The following is a 17,569-nucleotide window of genomic DNA, read 5'->3' as shown; positions in this document are numbered from 1 at the left end:
GTTTATCTAATGCAACATAAGTCTAAAGCCCTTGAAAAGTTCAAGGAGTACAAATTTGAGGTTAAAAATGCATTAAATAAAACTATTAGAACATTTTGATCTGATCGAGGTGGAGAGTATTTGGATTTAAAATTCTAAGACTATTTGATAGAGTATGGAATTGTATCCCAACTCTCAACACCTAATACACCTCAGTAGAATGGTGTATCAGAAAGGAGAAATTGAACCATGTTAGACATGGTTCGATCTATGATGAGTTATGCTACTTTACATGACTCGTTTTGAGGTTATGCAGTATAAACTGCAACTTACATTTTGAAGTGTGTTCCTTCCAAAAGTGTTACTAGAATACCTTTGGAATTATGGAATGTTCATAAAGGTAGTTTATATCATTTTAGGATTTGGGGTTGCCCAACATATGTTCTTGAGGCAAACCCTAAGAAATTGCAACCTCATTCAAAATTGTGCCTATTTGTAGGTTACCCTAAAGGAACAAGAGGTGGTTACTTCTATGATCCTAAGGATAATAAAGCCCCGCAGTAAAATCTTGTTGAATGAGTTTTCCAGTGAAACTACTGAACCTTCAACAAAAGTTGTTGAAGTTGATTCATCTAGTAGGTCACTTCCACCTCAAGTGTTGAAGGAGCCTTGACGTAGTGGGAGGGTTGCGAACCCGCCTATTTGTTATATGGGTTTAACAGAAACCTAAGCTATCGTAGCTAATGAAGATGTTGAGGATCCATTGTCTTACAAAAAAAGCAATGGAGGATGTTGATAAAGATGAATGGATCAAAGCTATGGATCTCGAAATTGAGTCTATGTACTTCAATTCAGTTTGGGAACTTGTAGATCAACCCGATGGGGGTAAAACCTATAGGTTGCAAATGGTCCTACAAGAGAAAATGAGGTGCTGATGGGAAAGTGCAAACCTTCAAGGCTAGACTTGTGGCAAAGGGTTATACCCAAGTTGAGGGAGTCGACTTTGAGAAGACTTTCTCACCTGTTACTATGTTGAAGTCTATCCAAATACTCTTGTCCATTGCCTCATATTATAACTGTGAGATTTGGCAAATTGACATCAAGACTGCTTTTCTGAGTGGCAATCTTGAAGAGACCATTTATATGGAGCAGCCAGAGGGATTCACAACCCAAGGTCAAGAGCAAAAGGTTTGCAAGCTTAATCGGTCCATTTACGGATTGAAGTAAGCTTCTTAATCTTGAAATATAATATTTGATACTGCGATCAAATCTTGTGGCTTTGATCAGAATGTTGATGAGCTTATGTTTACAAGAAAATCATCAATAATTCAGTAGTTTTTCTTGTGCTGTATGTAGATGATATTCTACTCATTGGGAATAATGTAGGAATGCTAACTGAAATTAAGAATTGGCTTGTGACCCAATTCCAAATAAAAGATTTGAGAGAGGTGCAGTTTGTTTTGGGCATTCAGATCTTTAAGGATCGAAAGAAAAAACGCAATAGTCATGTCTCAGGCATCGTACATTGACAAGATGCTTGTCAAGTTTTCGATATAGAACTCCAAGAGGGGTTTACTCCTTTTCAGGCATGGAGTTATTTTTTCTAAGGAAGAATGTCCTAAGACACCTCAAGAGGTTGAGAAAATGAGACGGATCCCCTATGCATCAATTGTTGGTAGCCTAATGTATGTGATGTTATGTACTAGATCTGACATCTGCTATACAGTGGGGATAGTCAGTAGATTGTGGAAAAGACCTCCGAGATATGTGGAAAAGCATATTGCACCTCCTAGAAGAGTGGTACAGGTCAGGCGGCGAAGAGTACAAAGAATACCATCAAGAGGAGAACAACGCAGACAAATAAAATGTGGTAGGTGTGGGAACTACGGGCATAATCGGAAAAACTACAGTGAACTACTGACGACCAGGCGACCCATTGACTCTAATACAGATGATTCAAATGTCGGTCGATTGTAGTTGTCTATGTGCCACTTGTCTTTGTAATTGTCTAAACACCACTTGTCTATGTAACTGTAACATTCTATGTGCCACTTTAATCCTCAAAATTGTAATTTTTTATGTGCCACTTGTCATTCTGGAAACTTCTAATGTCTCGCTTATGATTTTGATTACTAGAGTTTGTCTATTCATGAATCTCTTCAGATATCTCACTTTATAAGTTTGATTACTAGAGTTGGGCTATTCTTGAACCATTTTGGAAACTTCTCGCTTTTGCGTATCTCGCTCTCGCGCATCTCGTTGTTATTCATCTCGCTCTCACGCATCTCGCTGTTATTCATCTCGCTTACGCTTATCTCGCTTATGCTTACGCTCATCTCGCTTTTAATTTAACTTGTTGGCAATGAATCCCTTTTATGAAGTGAGCCATACACATGTCTGGTCACCTATAGAATTTTTCTTTCATGAACTCAAAAATGATATTTAGGGTCTGCATCCAGAACAAGATATACGTTAGGAGAGGGTTTATAACTGTATGTACTTGGTAAAAAGGTCAAGGATCGTAAACTTACATCACACTCAACCCATGACTTGGTTCAGTCAACTCTTAGAAAAAGGTTTTTGATAGTGGCTGAATTGCATTTTTTCGAACCTTATTGTCCATGTTCTCATCGGCAATCTAGTTCACCATTTCCTTCAATGTAACGGCTGGAACCTCATGCTCTAAGAAGTATTGGATCATCGCTTTAAATTGCATCGTAGGTACCCCAGGGAGAGGGTACTTAATATTTGGACGATCCAAAGGAAGTTGAACCCTACCTTCCTTCCCTTTTGTTATTTTCTTCTTTAGTTCAATGGGAGGTGTGTACTTATCAACGACCTTCCTCTTACGCGTTGTTTTTTACTCTCGACCATAACCTACATAAATATAACAAAATGCTGAACATGTTGACTAACAAATATGAAGAAAGAAATTTTTGAATCACATAATGATCATACCTATGAATCGAGATGTAAGATGTTAGAGGAGGTCGTGATATCGAGCTGTACATGTGGTGGTGGAGGTGGGATCGGTGGAGGTGCGGTAGGTGACTTAGGTGGAGGTGGGGTAGGTGACTTAGATGGAGGTGGTATAGGTGACCTAAGTGGAGATAGAGGTGGGGTAGGTGACCTATGTATAGGTGGTGTAGGTAACCTACGTACAGATAAGGTAGGTAACCTACGTACAGTCGGGATGGGGGACATAGTGGCATCCTGTGGAGTGGGAGACCTCGTCGGCATCGTGGAACCTTTCATCGACTGTAATAGAGACAAAATAGTTGACAATTGGCCTTTCATGTCTCTCACGTTTGTCTCTAGGTTTGATACACGGGCATCCAAGCTCGATATTGAGTTGTCGATGCTCCGTAGGTAGGCATATACATCAGGTTCAAAATTGGCTCCCTCCCTGCAACCCGAATACTCCGGGACAGAACACTCCTCCTCAAACTCAAGACGTACGTCACCAACTACCAGTATATTATGAAACATATCCTCGCTGGGAGTGTAAGTAGGCTGGTGGATGTTTTGGTCCCCATCATATTCTTCATCCCTCGCTCCACCTTCTGAATGACCCTCTTGTTCACTTTTCTCACCTTATGAACCCTTATTATCTGAACCACCATCACTATTTGGACTACTAGAGCTCCCTGAACTCTCGGTGTCAGAGTGGGCTTGTCTTACCGCCCGTCTATCAATTGAGGCGTCCCGAAACTCCTTCTCAGCCTCGAACATGACAAGACTCTCTTTGACTTTTGTCTGAATTAAGGAACCCAGTAAGATGGTTAGTGTATATTTAACTACCGAATAAACATACTATGACTACATAGATTACACTTACATTTTCATATTAAAAAAATGTCTCTCTCAAGTGTTTTGAATGACACCGAGTGGGAGCATGACCACCATAATATACGAGGAATCGCTACCTTGCTCTTTTGAGTGGCAACGTTTCCTGCTATTGATAAAAGGATCTCGTACGTCCACACTTAAATCCAAACAACTCAAATTTATAACTATGTTAATGTCAAACCAAAGATAAAGTTAGGTTAAGGAACATCTACCTGGAATGCTTGGGGAAATCCGCGGAGCGAGTACTTCATAACATAATTTTTATTTCCCTTCACCTTCTACTTGTATAGACCAACCTTGTCTTTAAGTGCGGTCTTCAAGAAGTCGAGTGTCCTTTGCCAAATGATTAAATCCCAATCAAGAGAGTTGTAGTAGTCTATGTCTTCAACATCATCAAATAGGGTATGATCCATAGCATTCTTCTGCTTGTTTTTACCCATCATTGCAACCTTTGTGTAGTATGCTAGGGTAATTTTTACTGCATCCTCATCATTTTCAAATACCAATTCTTTATATTCTTCTTGAAGCAAATGCAAGTGGAATGCGTCTGAGGTCAACCGACTACCAAAGCACTTGATAAAAAGTTCATGTGAGGACTTCTCACTCCGTCCAACTCGCACAAACCAGTGATCAACAAAAAAGTCATCCTTCGAAAATGTGACGACCTTTCCTCTAACAAAGAAACTGATTGAGTCCATTCCTGAGTTCTTCACTTCCCTCAATAACATATGGTGGATTAGAGGGCTGTTGAATACAAGTTCAATGTCTAGGAATCGACCAAAAACTGTTCTCTTGAACATCTCTAACTGCCTTTCGGTGAGCTTCTGCTTTACAATCTTGTTGGCATTAGCAACATGGGCCATGCAAGTTACTTGCCCGAGAAACCTATCAACTTCACGAATTTTCAAAGATTTCGACATCTTAAATTACTCCTGTATTGTTCAATGAACATTCAATTTATCAGTTAATAGGTCCGTACTAAAAAATCACTAACAAAATATACTGTAAAAGTCTCACTAATCTCGCTATCTCTCGCTAGTCTCGCTTATCTCACTCATCTCGCTCTAGCTTATCTCGCTTTCGCTCGAATCGCTCTAGCACATCTCGCTTTCGCTCGAATCGTTCTAGCACATCTCGCTTTCGATTGCTCGAATCATTCTAGCACATCTCGCTTTCGTTCGAATCGCTCTAGCACATCTCGCTTTAGCTCGAATCGTTCTAGCACATCTCGCTTTAGCTCGAATTGCTCTAGCACATCTCGCTTTAGCTCGAATTGCTCTAGCACATCTCGCTTTAGCTCGAATCGCTCTCGCACATCTCGCTCTCGCAAAAATCGTCCACTAACTTGTCATCTAACTACATCTTCTTCGTCCTCAACAAATGCAGAACACATTGAAACCCAAAATAAAAGACCGATCAAACAATACCACCTAAACAGACCCTAAACATGGAAGACAAAAATTAAATTCACTAACCCAATAGAGAACTTCGGTTATGATAGTGATGGTTTTGCAGAGCGAGATGAACGACACTTGCACGTACAACAATTTTTTTCCCCTAATTTTTAGTGGAGGGGGATGACCGTTGAGTTTGAGTTGAGTGCTATAGACTAGAGGGGCATTTTTGTAATCTATTCCTATGATGACGTAAGCAGAGGGTCAATTGACATTATTTTTTAAAAATGGGTTATTTGACATTTTGGACCCTAAAATTGGGTCATCCGTACAATTTTCCCATGGACTTTTCCACCAGTATCCACCTTCAATTCCATTATCCTCTATGTGTTTGGTGTTAAGCTTAGAGGAAAAGGTGTATTGCATGTTGAAATGGAATAGCTTCAATATCTGTCAACTGAGAAATTGAGATGGAACATGAATTTTTCTGAGATTTTGGGGTTGAAGAAGAGTTCTTCATACATGTACACCAAAATCATTTTTCTTCTCCAAAATTCCCTTAAATTCAACTCATTTTGGATCCCACATTCCAAACTAAGGTCTTAGAGGATAGTAGGGAAGATCAAGTGGTGGTCTACAACATTTTGGAGTGAAGATTAAGGCTGAATTTAAAAATTGAAGAGTTCTTCAAATGTATATCTTCAAAACCCTATTTTTAGTTTATGAACATGCTTGCTTAGTTGCTAAAATTGATGAAATTAGAGTGCTTAAGATCTTAATTGCTTCCGCTAATTGCATGCTAACTCTATCAACATATTTATCTAATGATCGTTTAAGTTTCTCTAACCGATCGTTTAGAAAATACTAAACGCTCGCCTAGGCTTATCTAAACAATCAATTATGAATGAATACATGATCATTTAACAAAAGTTAAGAGATTGTTGAACAAAAGGTGAGAGATCATTTAACAAAAGGTAGGCACGAACCTTAAACTGTTAAAGCTCGAATCAACATGCATTCAAGGAGAAGAGTCACATACCTTTCAGATCACGATAACGGTGGAAAATGCATAGAAACAACCGACGAAAAGGTGGCCAAACGCTCAGATGAAGATGAGAGGCGGGAGAGAAAATAGGAGAAACCTGACAGCAAAATCGCACAATGAGAGAGATAAGCAAAAAGTGTGAACAATCCTTCGTAATGACATCTAAAGAGTTTTTTTAAATTAGGGGTAAAATTTGTATTCCACATGGACAAAAGCTTGGTCATAGATAAGTTTTTAGGAAAAGGTCATCCATAGAAAAGTTTTTGGTTTTTGGGTCATTTTGTGAAATTTTCCTATTAGAAAACTACAATATTATTCTAAATATTTTTAAAAGTACCACACTTTCATAAAATATTTTACAAAATTATAATATAATTTAAATTTGACCCCAAATATATGTATTCCTAAACTTTATGGACTAAAAAAGTATAGAATAATAAATTATATAGTTTAATAGTTTTGTCTAGTACAACAATGCATAGATAGGAGATTGAACCTTCAATCTGAAGAATGTATGTCAATATTATCGAGTCGAAGTCACTTTAACAAATTATATTGTTTAATAGTTAGTTTTATAGTCCATTTGAGTTTAGCTTTAATTGCTTCTATTATCTAGAAAACTTATTCAATATACAACAATAACTTTAAATATGTTGCTTCAAAAAAAAGAAGGAAAAAAAAAAAACTCTAGATACAAATTCGAGGTAGGTTCTATGTTTGTATTCCTCGAATGATCTCTATGCATGCGCGTTTGCTTAACTGGGCAACAAGGTCGCTCGCTTCAATGAGTCTGTGCGCACTATTAGGAGTTGTTCGCTTTTCTGCTCCGTCGTCTTTGTTTATTACCAATTTCAACGCCTTAAATAGAGCATCCATCAACCGAGTCTCCACTGGAACGAAGTTTCGGGCCTACAACACCATGGCTTCATCCATGTCTTCTTCGCCTAACACCAACAAAGACCTCTCAGAGGTAGTAGAACAGCTCCCCAAAATCACTGCGCCGTACGGCTCCTGGAAGTCGCCAATTACTGCTGACGTTGTTACTGGTGCCTCCAAACGACTTGGTGGTACTGCTGTCGACGGCAATGGCCACCTTATCTGGCTTGAATCACGCCCCACCGAGGCCGGGTAACGATATCAATTCACTCCCCTCTTTAGCCATAGAAATGATAAAATCGCTCGAAACATTTTGTTGCAAATAAGTTCAGATATTCAGATTCGTGAAATTCCGTTTAAAATGGTTCAGGAGGGGAGTGCTTGTTAAGGAATCGGAAAATCCAGGGGATGAGCCTAGTGATATAACTCCAAAGGAGTTTTCAGTGCGGAACACGACGCAGGAATACGGTGGTGGTGCATTTACGGTGGCCGGAGACATCGTTGTCTTTTCCAATTACAAGGACCAAAGACTTTACAAGCAAGCTTTAAATTCAGGTGAACTAACAGTCGATTAATCTAGACTTTTATGTATTATACGTGATGGAATGGATGTCCTAGACTTGGTTCTTTTGACTGCTCACTGCCCTGTAAATAAGAATGTGATGTGAAGGACTGATAAGTTAAGTTTTCACGCAAGCAGGTTCGCCTCCGCAAGCACTAACTCCCGATTACGGTGGGCGATCAGTTAGTTATGCAGATGGCGTGTTTGATTCTCGTTTCAATCGTTTTATTACCATCCAGGAAGGTACGTTTTTACGTATAGTGTTAAGAATCCTCGAATTATGTGTTATCAACATCTTTATCATTGAAATTTTTTACTTAGACCACTTGTATAGTCATGCTTAATTTATTTCGTTTTGGTAGATGGACGTCAAAGTAGCTTGAATCCAATCACCACAATTGTGTCAGTGGAACTTGACGGCAAGGATATTAATGGTACGTATATTTTCTCTTGCGCGTTCAAAATTTGTTGAAAGTTCATACATTATTGGTGTTTCTGAGGAATTCAAATTATTGACTACATAATTAGCACCGTAATTTGTGCTAATTTTGGGTATGACTTTCAGAACCGAAGGTCTTAGTTGGAGGAAATGATTTCTATGCCTTCCCACGAGTGGATCCTAAAGGGGAACGGATTGCATGGATTGAATGGGGTCATCCTAACATGCCTTGGGATAAATCAGAGCTCTGGGTTGGCTACCTTTCTGAGAATGGGTTAGTTGAACCATCCTCCTTTGTTGGTTGATCTTACTCTTCTAAGGCGTCTCTTTGTTTTGGGTGTTAAAAGTTACTTTTTCCCGTCATATATGATTTCACATATTAATTTTGTTTTCAATTCTAATTTCTGTTAGAATGCATTAAAATTCCACTAGAAAATAAATTTGATATGCTTGTAATAATAGTTCTCTTAATAGAAGATAGTTATCTCTCTGCCATTCTGAATTGTATAATGTTTTTATATCTGATATGGTTTAAAACTGAAGTTCTGGATTATGATATCGGTGCTTTTGATGCTCTTGCAGAGAGGTCTATAAACGAGTCTGTGTTGCTGGTGGTGATCCAAAGCTTGTGGAATCTCCTACTGAACCAAAGTGGTCTGCTCAGGGTACGTACATTAGCTTTTGAAATGATCAAGGAACTTGTAGTCAGCTTCTTGGCATCGCCCGAGATTGCTGGAAGTAAATTTTCTGAAAAAAGCTGTTAGTTACTTGGATTGGTTCTAGTGTTTCCGTGTCATACGCTACAATGTGTAAACTTCTATATGAGGCCAAGTTAATGTCATGCATGGCTGATGATGCCATTGTCTTCTCCATAGATTTTTTTCCCTGCCTTGGAAGGGCTGTGGATCTTTTACTTAAATGATTCAATTTTAGGGGGTTGTGCTTGGATTTCTTAAACTGGCTATCATGGCTGAACATAATGGTTGAGGTTATCTTAGTTTTTATTTATATATTTTGGGAATGTGCAGGAGAACTATTCTTTATTACCGATAGACAAAGTGGGTTTTGGAATCTCTATAAATGGGTAAAGTTTTCTTTTTTTCGTTTTCTATTACCTGTGTTTTGTTTCAATTGCAAAACAAAACATGCATAGTCTAGTTTGTTTTTCAAATCAAGTAGACAAAAAGATGGTTCCTTTTATTTCATTATTTCTGATTGCTTAAAGTTGATTAATCGTGCATGCATTAATAAATGAACTCTTTCTAATACAAATATTACATTTCCTCGAGAACACACTGAGATCCTTGAGTGAACTTTGTGTGAATACACTTTTGTAGGGTGGATTCTTTAATCATATCATGTAGAGTTATTTTGAAATTGCTCAGGCAAGCAAATAATGGGAAGAAAAAACTAGGTTTGATAACCATTCTATTATCAGATCGTTTAATATGGGCTTTTCCACTACTCTAGCTTTTCCACCCTCTTCAGTTGGAGAGGTCTTTTGTAATCCATCACGGGGGTTTTTGGCACTTTAGAAAGATCATTGATATGGGCATCCTTTGCATTTAGCTAACTACCTGGTTCCATGATATAACTATCGCCACTTGGAGATAATGGCACTTCTAACTCTTGCTTATTATGAAAATAGTTTGAGGCTAACAATGAGGTGGCTCCAATATATTCTTTAAGCGCTGAGTTTTCCCGACCCTTGTGGGTTTTTGGCACAAACTCTTATGAATTCTTAAGGATAAGTGTTGGGAGAAACATCTTAGTCTGCAGCTACAGGTGACTGAAGAAGTTCCTATTTGTATGCTTTGTGCTGCGTTTTTTCCTCTTAAAGTTTTGAAGATATTCAACTACTTTTCCTGCCATGGTGCCTGCAGACAGCAGGGGCGATCATATCTTGGAGTTTTGGATGAGGCACAAAGCTCACTATCCTTGCTCGATATCCCATTCACAGATATTGAAAATATTGTAATACTTTGAGATTTTAATTGGAATTGTCTTAAGGATTTTTTTTTCCCAGTCATATTCTCTTAATATTAGATAAACATGTATGTGCTTTCAGGCTCTGGGAAGTCATTGTATCTATGTGGAAGGATCTTCGGCACTTCATCCATCATCTATTGCCAAGGTTGTTTTTCTTTTTCCTGCCATATGGTGATTTCCATTTTCTTTGCACTGCCTTTTACCTTCTATATTGCTAAAATTTCAAAAGCTCGTCATAAAACTTCGGATACAATACTTTCTGCCTGTCTTTGACATTTGACAATCCCACTTTTCCCATGCAGGTGACCCTAAATGAAAGAACCTGGGAAGTAGTAGGTTTCACTATTATCTGGTCATCTTCACCAGATATTTTGAAATATAAGTCGTACTTCAGCCTTCCTGAGTTCATTGAATTTCCAACTGAAGTTCCCGGTCAAAATGCTTATGCTTACTTTTATCCACCATCCAATCCTCTATACCAGGCTAGTCAGGATGAAAAGCCTCCACTGTTGTTGAAAAGTCATGGTATTCAATTTCGCGGTCATTAACCTTTCATAGTTAGGGGAAATCATTCAAAACATCAACCTGAATTTTTTTAAGATGTTTTGCCTATTAAGTTGGGTGTTGGAATATTTGCCGTTTATTTTAAAGGACTTTTAAAATATTTGTTATTATTTAGTAAGAGACAGGAAAAAGAATGTTTCGTACTTGGCCTTAATGAAGTGCTGCAAAATTAGAATTAATTCTTACTGGCATTTATTTCTAGTTATGGCATATCTCCTTCTGCAAAATATATATTTGATAGATATTCACTACAGGAGGGCCGACTGCTGAAACACGTGGAAGTTTAAATCCTGGCATTCAATACTGGACTAGTCGAGGCTGGGGTTATGTTGATGTCAATTATGGTGGTAGCACTGGTATGTTTGCAACCATTTCATGGCTGAATTTCTGTGTATGTACATGGCTGAGTTGCCTCATAATTGCCAATTAGTCTCTATTGAGGAATAATTATCGTAGTTAACATAGTTATTCACTAAGGTTTATAATTTGGCTATATAGGTTATGGGAGAGAGTACCGAGAAAGGCTTTTGAGGCAGTGGGGAATTGTTGATGTCAATGACTGCTGCAGTTGTGCAAGATTTTTGGTGGCACCCTCCTACAATCTTGCTTTCTTTAGAACTATTGTTTTCATGATTAATTACTGATACACCTTTCTAACCTTGAGTAATAGCAAATGATATTGTTTTCTCCAGGTGGACTCTGGAAAGGTTGATGGAGAACGGTTATGCATAACAGGGGGCTCTGCTGGGGGATATACCACCTTAGCTGCTCTTGCTTTTAGGGATACGTTTAAGGCAGGAGCTTCCTTGTATGGGGTGAGTGTCTAGTCTTATGCTAATATGGTATCTCAGACCAAAATTTATGATATAAATAATGCTCATTTTGTTTGTTGTCGAACAGTGTTCCGTTATACTGCTACTGCCTGCATTGAAACAAAAATTAAAGCCTATGGTGTAGTACGATATGATTTTAAATTTTAACTTAGTCGCCCATTGCCAAAACCAAGTAATGGAAGCATCTGGTACTTATAGAAGTTTAGCTACAACGGTTTGCTGGTGATTTTATTGTTTAAGAAGAGAGATTCCAACTGTTGATTTTCTACGACCCACTACTTTTCCAATTATGTTGATGTTATATATTTTTTTGTCCCAATGATTATATGGATACTTGTTCATTTAGCCCTTTCCTTTTGGTCATAGCTCATATATTTATGATCCGATGGACTTGCCAGAGTGGTTATCGGGTATCAGTAATAACCATGTGTTTCGGCCCGCACACGGGTTTGAATCTTGTCACACATATATATTTATGTTTGCTAAAATTTGAAACTATATACTGTGCAACAGTTGATTGATTGTAGTTCCCATGATCTTTGAATAGATAGCTGACTTACGCTTGTTGAGAGCAGATACACACAAGTTTGAATCTCACTATATTGACAATCTCGTTGGTGAGTTAAAGAAACAAATAAAGAATCTCGTATTTAACTGCCTTCTCATTTGAAAAATTTGAACTCTGATCCAATTATAATGGACTGCAGGGAATGAAAAAGATTACTTCGACAGGTCACCAATCAACTTTGTTGACAAATTTTCTTGCCCCATAATCCTATTCCAGGGATTGGAGGACAAAGTATGCTGATGAATCTTTTCTTTTTCTCCTAATAACGTTGACGTAAAGCATGAAACATTATGGTGATGGAATTTATTTCTTCATGGTAATGAAGGCCTCTGGTTTGATGGGTTTTACACTTTGTATTGAATTTCCAGGTCGTACTACCTAATCAATCTCGTAAGATATATAATGCACTGAAGGATAAGGGCTTGCCTGTTGCTCTAGTTGAGTATGAAGGAGAACAACATGGTTTCCGCAAGGTACATGCTACTGCATCTTTTGAGTGATACTTGAAGAGTTTTGGCATTGAGGTATAGAATGCTAAGTTTGTGTATTTAATACAGGCAGAAAATATTAAATTTACCCTGGAACAACAAATGATGTTCTTTGCACGATCAGTAGGTCACTTCCAAGTTGCTGACGATATTAACCCAATCAAAATCGATAACTTTCACTAAGGATCTCACATGCTGGTATGTATGTTTGGAAACCTTCTACTTTGTGACTTGCATGAAATAAATTTTTTGAGATCTTCTGTAATTAACTGAAACTCAGCATTTGGAGTAACTTTGGTTGGTCTAGAATTTCTTTTTCCATCTGGTTGAGGGAGCCATTTCAAAATTTCTGCATGTAGCTTCATGTCACATACGTGTCACATGATTGTAAAGATCTTCCTGGCTTTTACAACCTCTCCTTCATAGTATCGTTAACTATTTTAGAGCCGTATCTCCCAAGCTTTCTTTGGGATCATGAATAGAATGACCCCATCTTCTAAAACAAAGATTTATTACAATTCTTTTTAGGTACCAATAATCACCTATTTCAAGTTATAAATTGTATGCATTTTGCAAAATTTGAAATTTGGCTTCAACGCTATTGTGGTTGAGGAATGCGCTAGCTCCCAAATAACACGTGATGGAATTTATGTAATGTTACCTACGTGTTTTGACAAAATCATCTAGATTAAGTGCTCTTTTTATTTATTTATTTTTTACTTTCTCATTTTATTTTATTTTATTTGTAACTCTGTGATCTTGCAGACTAGTTGGGGTCATGTAAATTTATTTGGATTGTGTTGGCTTTCTTGCTACAAGTCCATTTATTTACTCTGATGTCGATACGATAGAAGTTTGGAATCGCTTCAAACCATGATGGATGTCTTTGATGGGTTTTATTGCTTTATCTCCAATCTTTTGAAGGATAGTTTTATTGGATATAAACATTTTCATTATGATTACAATTTTGTGAAACTACAATTTTCTTTTTTATTATATGCATAATACTTTGATAAGTCGGGGTATTATTCTATTTGTCCCTTCTATGTATTCCCTTTGGTTGTGGAAATTTCTTTGAAAGCTTTGTATATAGTATTCATGTTTAAAATTTAACCTGTCTTTTGGTAGGGTTAGAGAAGCAAATCAATTACTTGTTTTGAATTACGGGGAGGAGTTACAGAACTGTCAATCAAATCAAACTTTGTTTTCAAACGAAAGTTGGAAGCCCCTAACAGCTGACTACTCTCCTTCCTACCTCACAAATTTTGTGCCTACCAACTTCCTCGTGCATCCTATCACTTTTATGTCCTTTTTTCCAAAGTTATTATGCTACACCCTTTCAGCCATTCTTGCCCTGCTTAGTGTCAACAGCCTTCTTCGAGCATGCGTAAAAATTTACATATGGTATGAGCTTTTTGTTCATTTAGTAGATACACTTTAAAGTTATTTCTATGGGTGCCACTTGCCTTGAGTTTCTCTGGTTCTTTGGTGGAAGTTTGGGGGACTAAGGAAGTCTTTGTGGAAGTAGCCTTTTTCTTGCAGTCTTTCCCAGTGACAAGCTTCAGTTACAAAATATAGAAAGTAGAATGAATTGCTGCCAAGGCGAATAGGTATGGTATGAGCCTTTTGTTCATTTAGTTGATACGCTTTTCTGCTTATCCAGCTTCCCTGTTTAAAATTCCACATCTCCTGTATTTGTCTGCAGTGTTTTTATTAATTGTTGGAGTAGTTAATTACACTCCTAGGTCTCGTCTTGTTTCTGTACAACTGGGCAATAGAGAACGTTGGTGAAGAAGCTTGACCATAACGAATCAGTAATGGAGGTGGTCTGTCCAAAAGTTGGAACCGAGTTACCTTAGTCAATACATGAAATTAAATGTTCATCGGTACTCTGCCGACAATAAGTCTACAAGCAATGTCCATGCTCCAGAAAACCGCCTTTAGTTGTCCACCTATCTTTTGGTGATAAGTCATGATATTATTGGATTGGATACAGTCCCTTGACGATTCGAATGCTCATCTAGAACTTGCTCATGAACATCTTATCCTTGTTTGAGACTGCGGGTCTAGGAATGATGTACAGCCTAATGATCTCCTACAAACAACGTAGTAATGGAAGAAGCAACATAAGGTTCTTGATCGGGAGAAAGTAAGCATATTTGGTCAAATAATCAACCATTACTAAAATAGTTTTCTACTGCCAATTTTGGGAAATTCCCCGGTGAAATCGATAATAAGGTGGCAGCCTAGGTACATTATGCATCTTTGGTCAACTTTTAATTTGTTTCATTTTACTTTTTCTATATGGAGTTCGAATGTTATCATAGTTAGGAATGCATCAAAAATCATTAGAAGATTAATTGAATTCCATGTTGTTGTCCTGGAGATCAAATCAGTTCAAAGCAAATGGACTGGGTCAGATATATGTATATGTGTATATTTGCCTTAACCATTCAATAGAATATTGTTATTATCGAGAATTTTTCTTCCATTCGAGCATTTGGTATGCTGTTGAATGGCACATCAAAAAGTAAAAATGACTCAATTTTGGTCAATGTGGTTTCTTTCTAGATGTTGAAGAAACGAATGAAATTTGAAAAAAAATAAATCGGAAATTGCACTAAAGATGGATTAATCCTGGATCCATCAGCGGGAGGACCTAAAGTTGGTATGCATATGGGATGCTGGATTGAAGAGGAGTCCTCCCAAAATCCCCTTGTAGGGCAGGAAAGTCTTCTTCTTGTCCTCTGATGCTGCTTTACTCAATGAAAAATGTGGCTCATAGATTGAAACTGGTCCATTTCTGCTATTGTTAGACTTGAAGCTCGTATTCTTAAAATCTTCTTGTTTCTTGTATACGGTTGAATATTTCCTTAGAGGATCTTTTCCAGTTCCTCGTCCTTCAGATGCACTCCGGAACAGGTCCTTTAGTCTCCATCTTCTATTACCCTTAGACGAGGTGGAATTGGTACCAGTAGCAGAAGGAGATCCTGGAGTCAACCTCAGCTGTCCAACGTTGTTTTGTAAAGGCTGTTTCTCATCCCATTGAGATGAAGAAACTCTATCAGGAGAGAGCGACCTCACCGCTCTTCGGGAAGCTGAGGACGACAAGGCTGGGTTTCTTCCTCTCCCTCTCTTCTGTTCCTTTTTCCTTTCTGTTTTCTCATTTATCGTTTCTGTTGGATCTTTCCTCCTTTCTGTAGAGTACGCATTCTGAAAGATTTTATTTTGTTGAGATATTGGTGATTGTGGTGGTGTCTCTAGTGGTCGGATTTTGCCATCATCAAATAGCTCGTCGGCTGAGAGTGTGGTTGCCTCCAACTGTTGGCAAATATCAAATGCAAAATCGTCATCCTCCATTTCTGGTTCATCCATTTGGGAAGATTGCAACTCATCAAAGCCCCTATAAAACTCAGACACATGCATTGGACTAGAGGGTGCGCTGTAGAAGTAATTTCCAAAAACTTTAGTTGTAATTGGAACAGTCGAGATCGTAGATCTACCTCCATGGAAATGGTAATCCATGCTTGGCGATGGTGCTGCCACCTCCATTCTAATGATCTTCTCTGACCCCCCCTTTCTTTCTTGCCTCACTTTTGAACAGAAGACAGGCAAGATTGATAGAGAAGCAATTCCAATAGACCAAGCTAGAATTGCCAGTATGTTACTTGAATGAAGAAAAGGAAGGCGAATAAATATGTTGCGGAGTTTGTTGACCACAAAAAGGGAAGCAATGAGGTAACGTCTTTATGGGCAAGTCACACATTATGTTTTTCTTTATACTTGTATGCACGTGTGAACACATGCAATTTATGTATGAAAAATTTAAAAAAAAAACGGGGCTTCTGGATTTAGGATTGTTGGCGAGACTAGACTTCAAAAGGGATACATTTTCAGTCAAGTAGATGGAAGTCGTGCACCTAACAACTACAAGTGAATGATAAAAATTTGTAAATTTTGGTTGGTAAAGGTAAAGCTATTCATTGTCATTTAGCGTTTCTTATTACACAAGCATGACGAAAGCCTACTTTATGTTTTCTAGTTCTCACCATCTCCAAAATGGATCGAACTTAGTTTATTAGTTTGGTACCTGCCTCACCCTCTTGATGGTTATTGATCAAGGAATTTCTGGCGGTGGAATATTTTCTTTGTAAGATATAAACTTTAATATGGGAAAGAAAAATGGTTTGTAGATATGAACTCTTTTCTCGTATGGTTCATATAATATACTATCCTATTAAATTTTATCGAACCTATAGATCCTATTTATATTTTTATTTTGGTCGAGATTGACCTCGTAAAATAAGGAGTATAGCTTTTTTATTTATTAGTATGTACCAAAGTTTATTCACTTGTTTTTTCTTTTATGTAGTTGATTGTATTATGGGGAACGTTTAATTGATTTTATTTTTGTTCTATAGAAATTATAAGGGTAGGTTTGATTTTCAAACTTTTAAATTGTCAACAGGTACTTGGGGAATTCACTTCATATGAAAGCAGCACAAAGGGAAGATTGTGTTGGGGGGAGTGATTTGAAAATCTTGAAATATGATTCTAAAAGATTTTGATAAATTTTCAAATAGAGTGCCATTTCTTCCGTTGCAAATTAATTCAACCAGGGAGTTTTTTTTTTGAAGATGTGTTTTAATAAAATATCTGAAAATTAATGGGTCAGCCTCCGTTTTAGACTCGATCATTCTTCTAGATGGGGGAAGAGTGGTTGAATATTTTAGTCGAAATTGCATTCCATTCTAATGTTGCGTTTAGGTGGCTTCAATTTTCCCATTGGTTAGATGAGGTGGCGAAGTTACTGATTGCCATGTATCATAACTTTTTTAGCTGACCATTCAGTTCATGCGGACAAGCAGGCAAAACTAATTGGGCCAAGTGGGGGCGAAATGGGCCTTGGCCCACATCCTGAACCTTGGAATTTGTGGGCCGACTCAGTCCTTTTCAGGTACCTACTTCCTTTGTTGCCTGTTC

The 17,569-nt window shown here is 37.7% G+C and overlaps 3 protein-coding genes across 10 annotated transcripts; 1 reads left to right on the top strand and 2 right to left on the bottom strand.

Annotated features, from left to right (window-relative positions):
- Positions 1 to 3,573: 3,573 nt before the first annotated feature.
- LOC120084963 (uncharacterized) lies at positions 3,574 to 4,748 on the bottom strand. The gene is made up of 2 exons (XM_039040774.1): positions 4,125 to 4,748; positions 3,574 to 3,735 (listed from the first exon to the last, which is right to left on the bottom strand). The coding sequence occupies exons 1-2, from the start codon at positions 4,746 to 4,748 to the stop codon at positions 3,574 to 3,576; spliced, it is 786 nt and encodes a 261-aa protein (XP_038896702.1).
- Positions 4,749 to 6,907: 2,159 nt separating this feature from the next.
- On the top strand, positions 6,908 to 16,780 carry LOC120085177 (peptidase uncH-like). Of its 8 annotated transcripts, XR_016532047.1 has the most exons (23): positions 6,949 to 7,395; positions 7,514 to 7,698; positions 7,844 to 7,948; positions 8,068 to 8,139; positions 8,271 to 8,418; positions 8,727 to 8,809; positions 9,173 to 9,228; positions 9,793 to 9,929; positions 10,028 to 10,118; positions 10,213 to 10,278; positions 10,436 to 10,658; positions 10,952 to 11,053; positions 11,196 to 11,281; positions 11,390 to 11,512; positions 12,078 to 12,147; positions 12,238 to 12,329; positions 12,467 to 12,571; positions 12,656 to 12,784; positions 13,715 to 14,196; positions 14,292 to 14,836; positions 15,158 to 16,102; positions 16,191 to 16,324; positions 16,442 to 16,780. XR_016532047.1 is itself a non-coding variant. In XM_039041066.2 (19 exons), exons 1-18 carry the CDS (start codon positions 6,998 to 7,000, stop codon positions 12,767 to 12,769), a joined length of 2,256 nt encoding a protein of 751 aa, XP_038896994.2. In that variant the 5' UTR covers positions 6,908 to 6,997; the 3' UTR covers positions 12,770 to 12,784; positions 13,352 to 13,602. The 8 variants fall into 8 exon arrangements, 1 of the variants encoding a protein (XP_038896994.2); XR_016532046.1 differs by having other exon boundaries at positions 13,715 to 16,102; XR_016532049.1 differs by lacking the exons at positions 15,158 to 16,102; positions 16,191 to 16,324; positions 16,442 to 16,780 and adding an exon at positions 11,897 to 11,977 and having other exon boundaries at positions 14,292 to 15,066.
- On the bottom strand, positions 15,026 to 16,138 carry AR781 (DUF1645-domain containing protein). Its single transcript, XM_039040773.2, has one exon. The coding sequence runs from the start codon at positions 16,136 to 16,138 to the stop codon at positions 15,233 to 15,235; it is 906 nt and encodes a 301-aa protein (XP_038896701.1). The 3' UTR covers positions 15,026 to 15,232.
- Positions 16,781 to 17,569: the final 789 nt, after the last annotated feature.

This window comes from Benincasa hispida, chromosome 9 (genome assembly GCF_027475165.1).
Source record: "Benincasa hispida cultivar pf3 chromosome 9, pf3_genome.v1.1, whole genome shotgun sequence".
NCBI classification, from domain to species: domain Eukaryota; kingdom Viridiplantae; phylum Streptophyta; class Magnoliopsida; order Cucurbitales; family Cucurbitaceae; genus Benincasa; species Benincasa hispida.
This window is presented reverse-complemented; position numbering and strand designations above follow the sequence as displayed.

Excerpts from the sequence above, each read along its gene's own strand:
- LOC120084963 (XM_039040774.1), bottom strand. The coding sequence starts at position 4,748 with ATGTCGAAATCTTTGAAAATTCGTGAAGTTGATAGGTTTCTCGGGCAA. Across the intron at positions 3,736-4,124 it reads AGACCGCACTTAAAGACAAG|ACAAAAGTCAAAGAGAGTCT; the intron begins GTTGGTCTATAC and ends TCCTTAATTCAG.
- LOC120085177 (XM_039041066.2), top strand. The coding sequence starts at position 6,998 with ATGATCTCTATGCATGCGCGTTTGCTTAACTGGGCAACAAGGTCGCTC. Across the intron at positions 11,513-12,077 it reads CAGGAGCTTCCTTGTATGGG|ATAGCTGACTTACGCTTGTT; the intron begins GTGAGTGTCTAG and ends ATCTTTGAATAG. Across the intron at positions 12,572-12,655 it reads AACAACATGGTTTCCGCAAG|GCAGAAAATATTAAATTTAC; the intron begins GTACATGCTACT and ends TATTTAATACAG.
- AR781 (XM_039040773.2), bottom strand. The coding sequence starts at position 16,138 with ATGGAGGTGGCAGCACCATCGCCAAGCATGGATTACCATTTCCATGGA.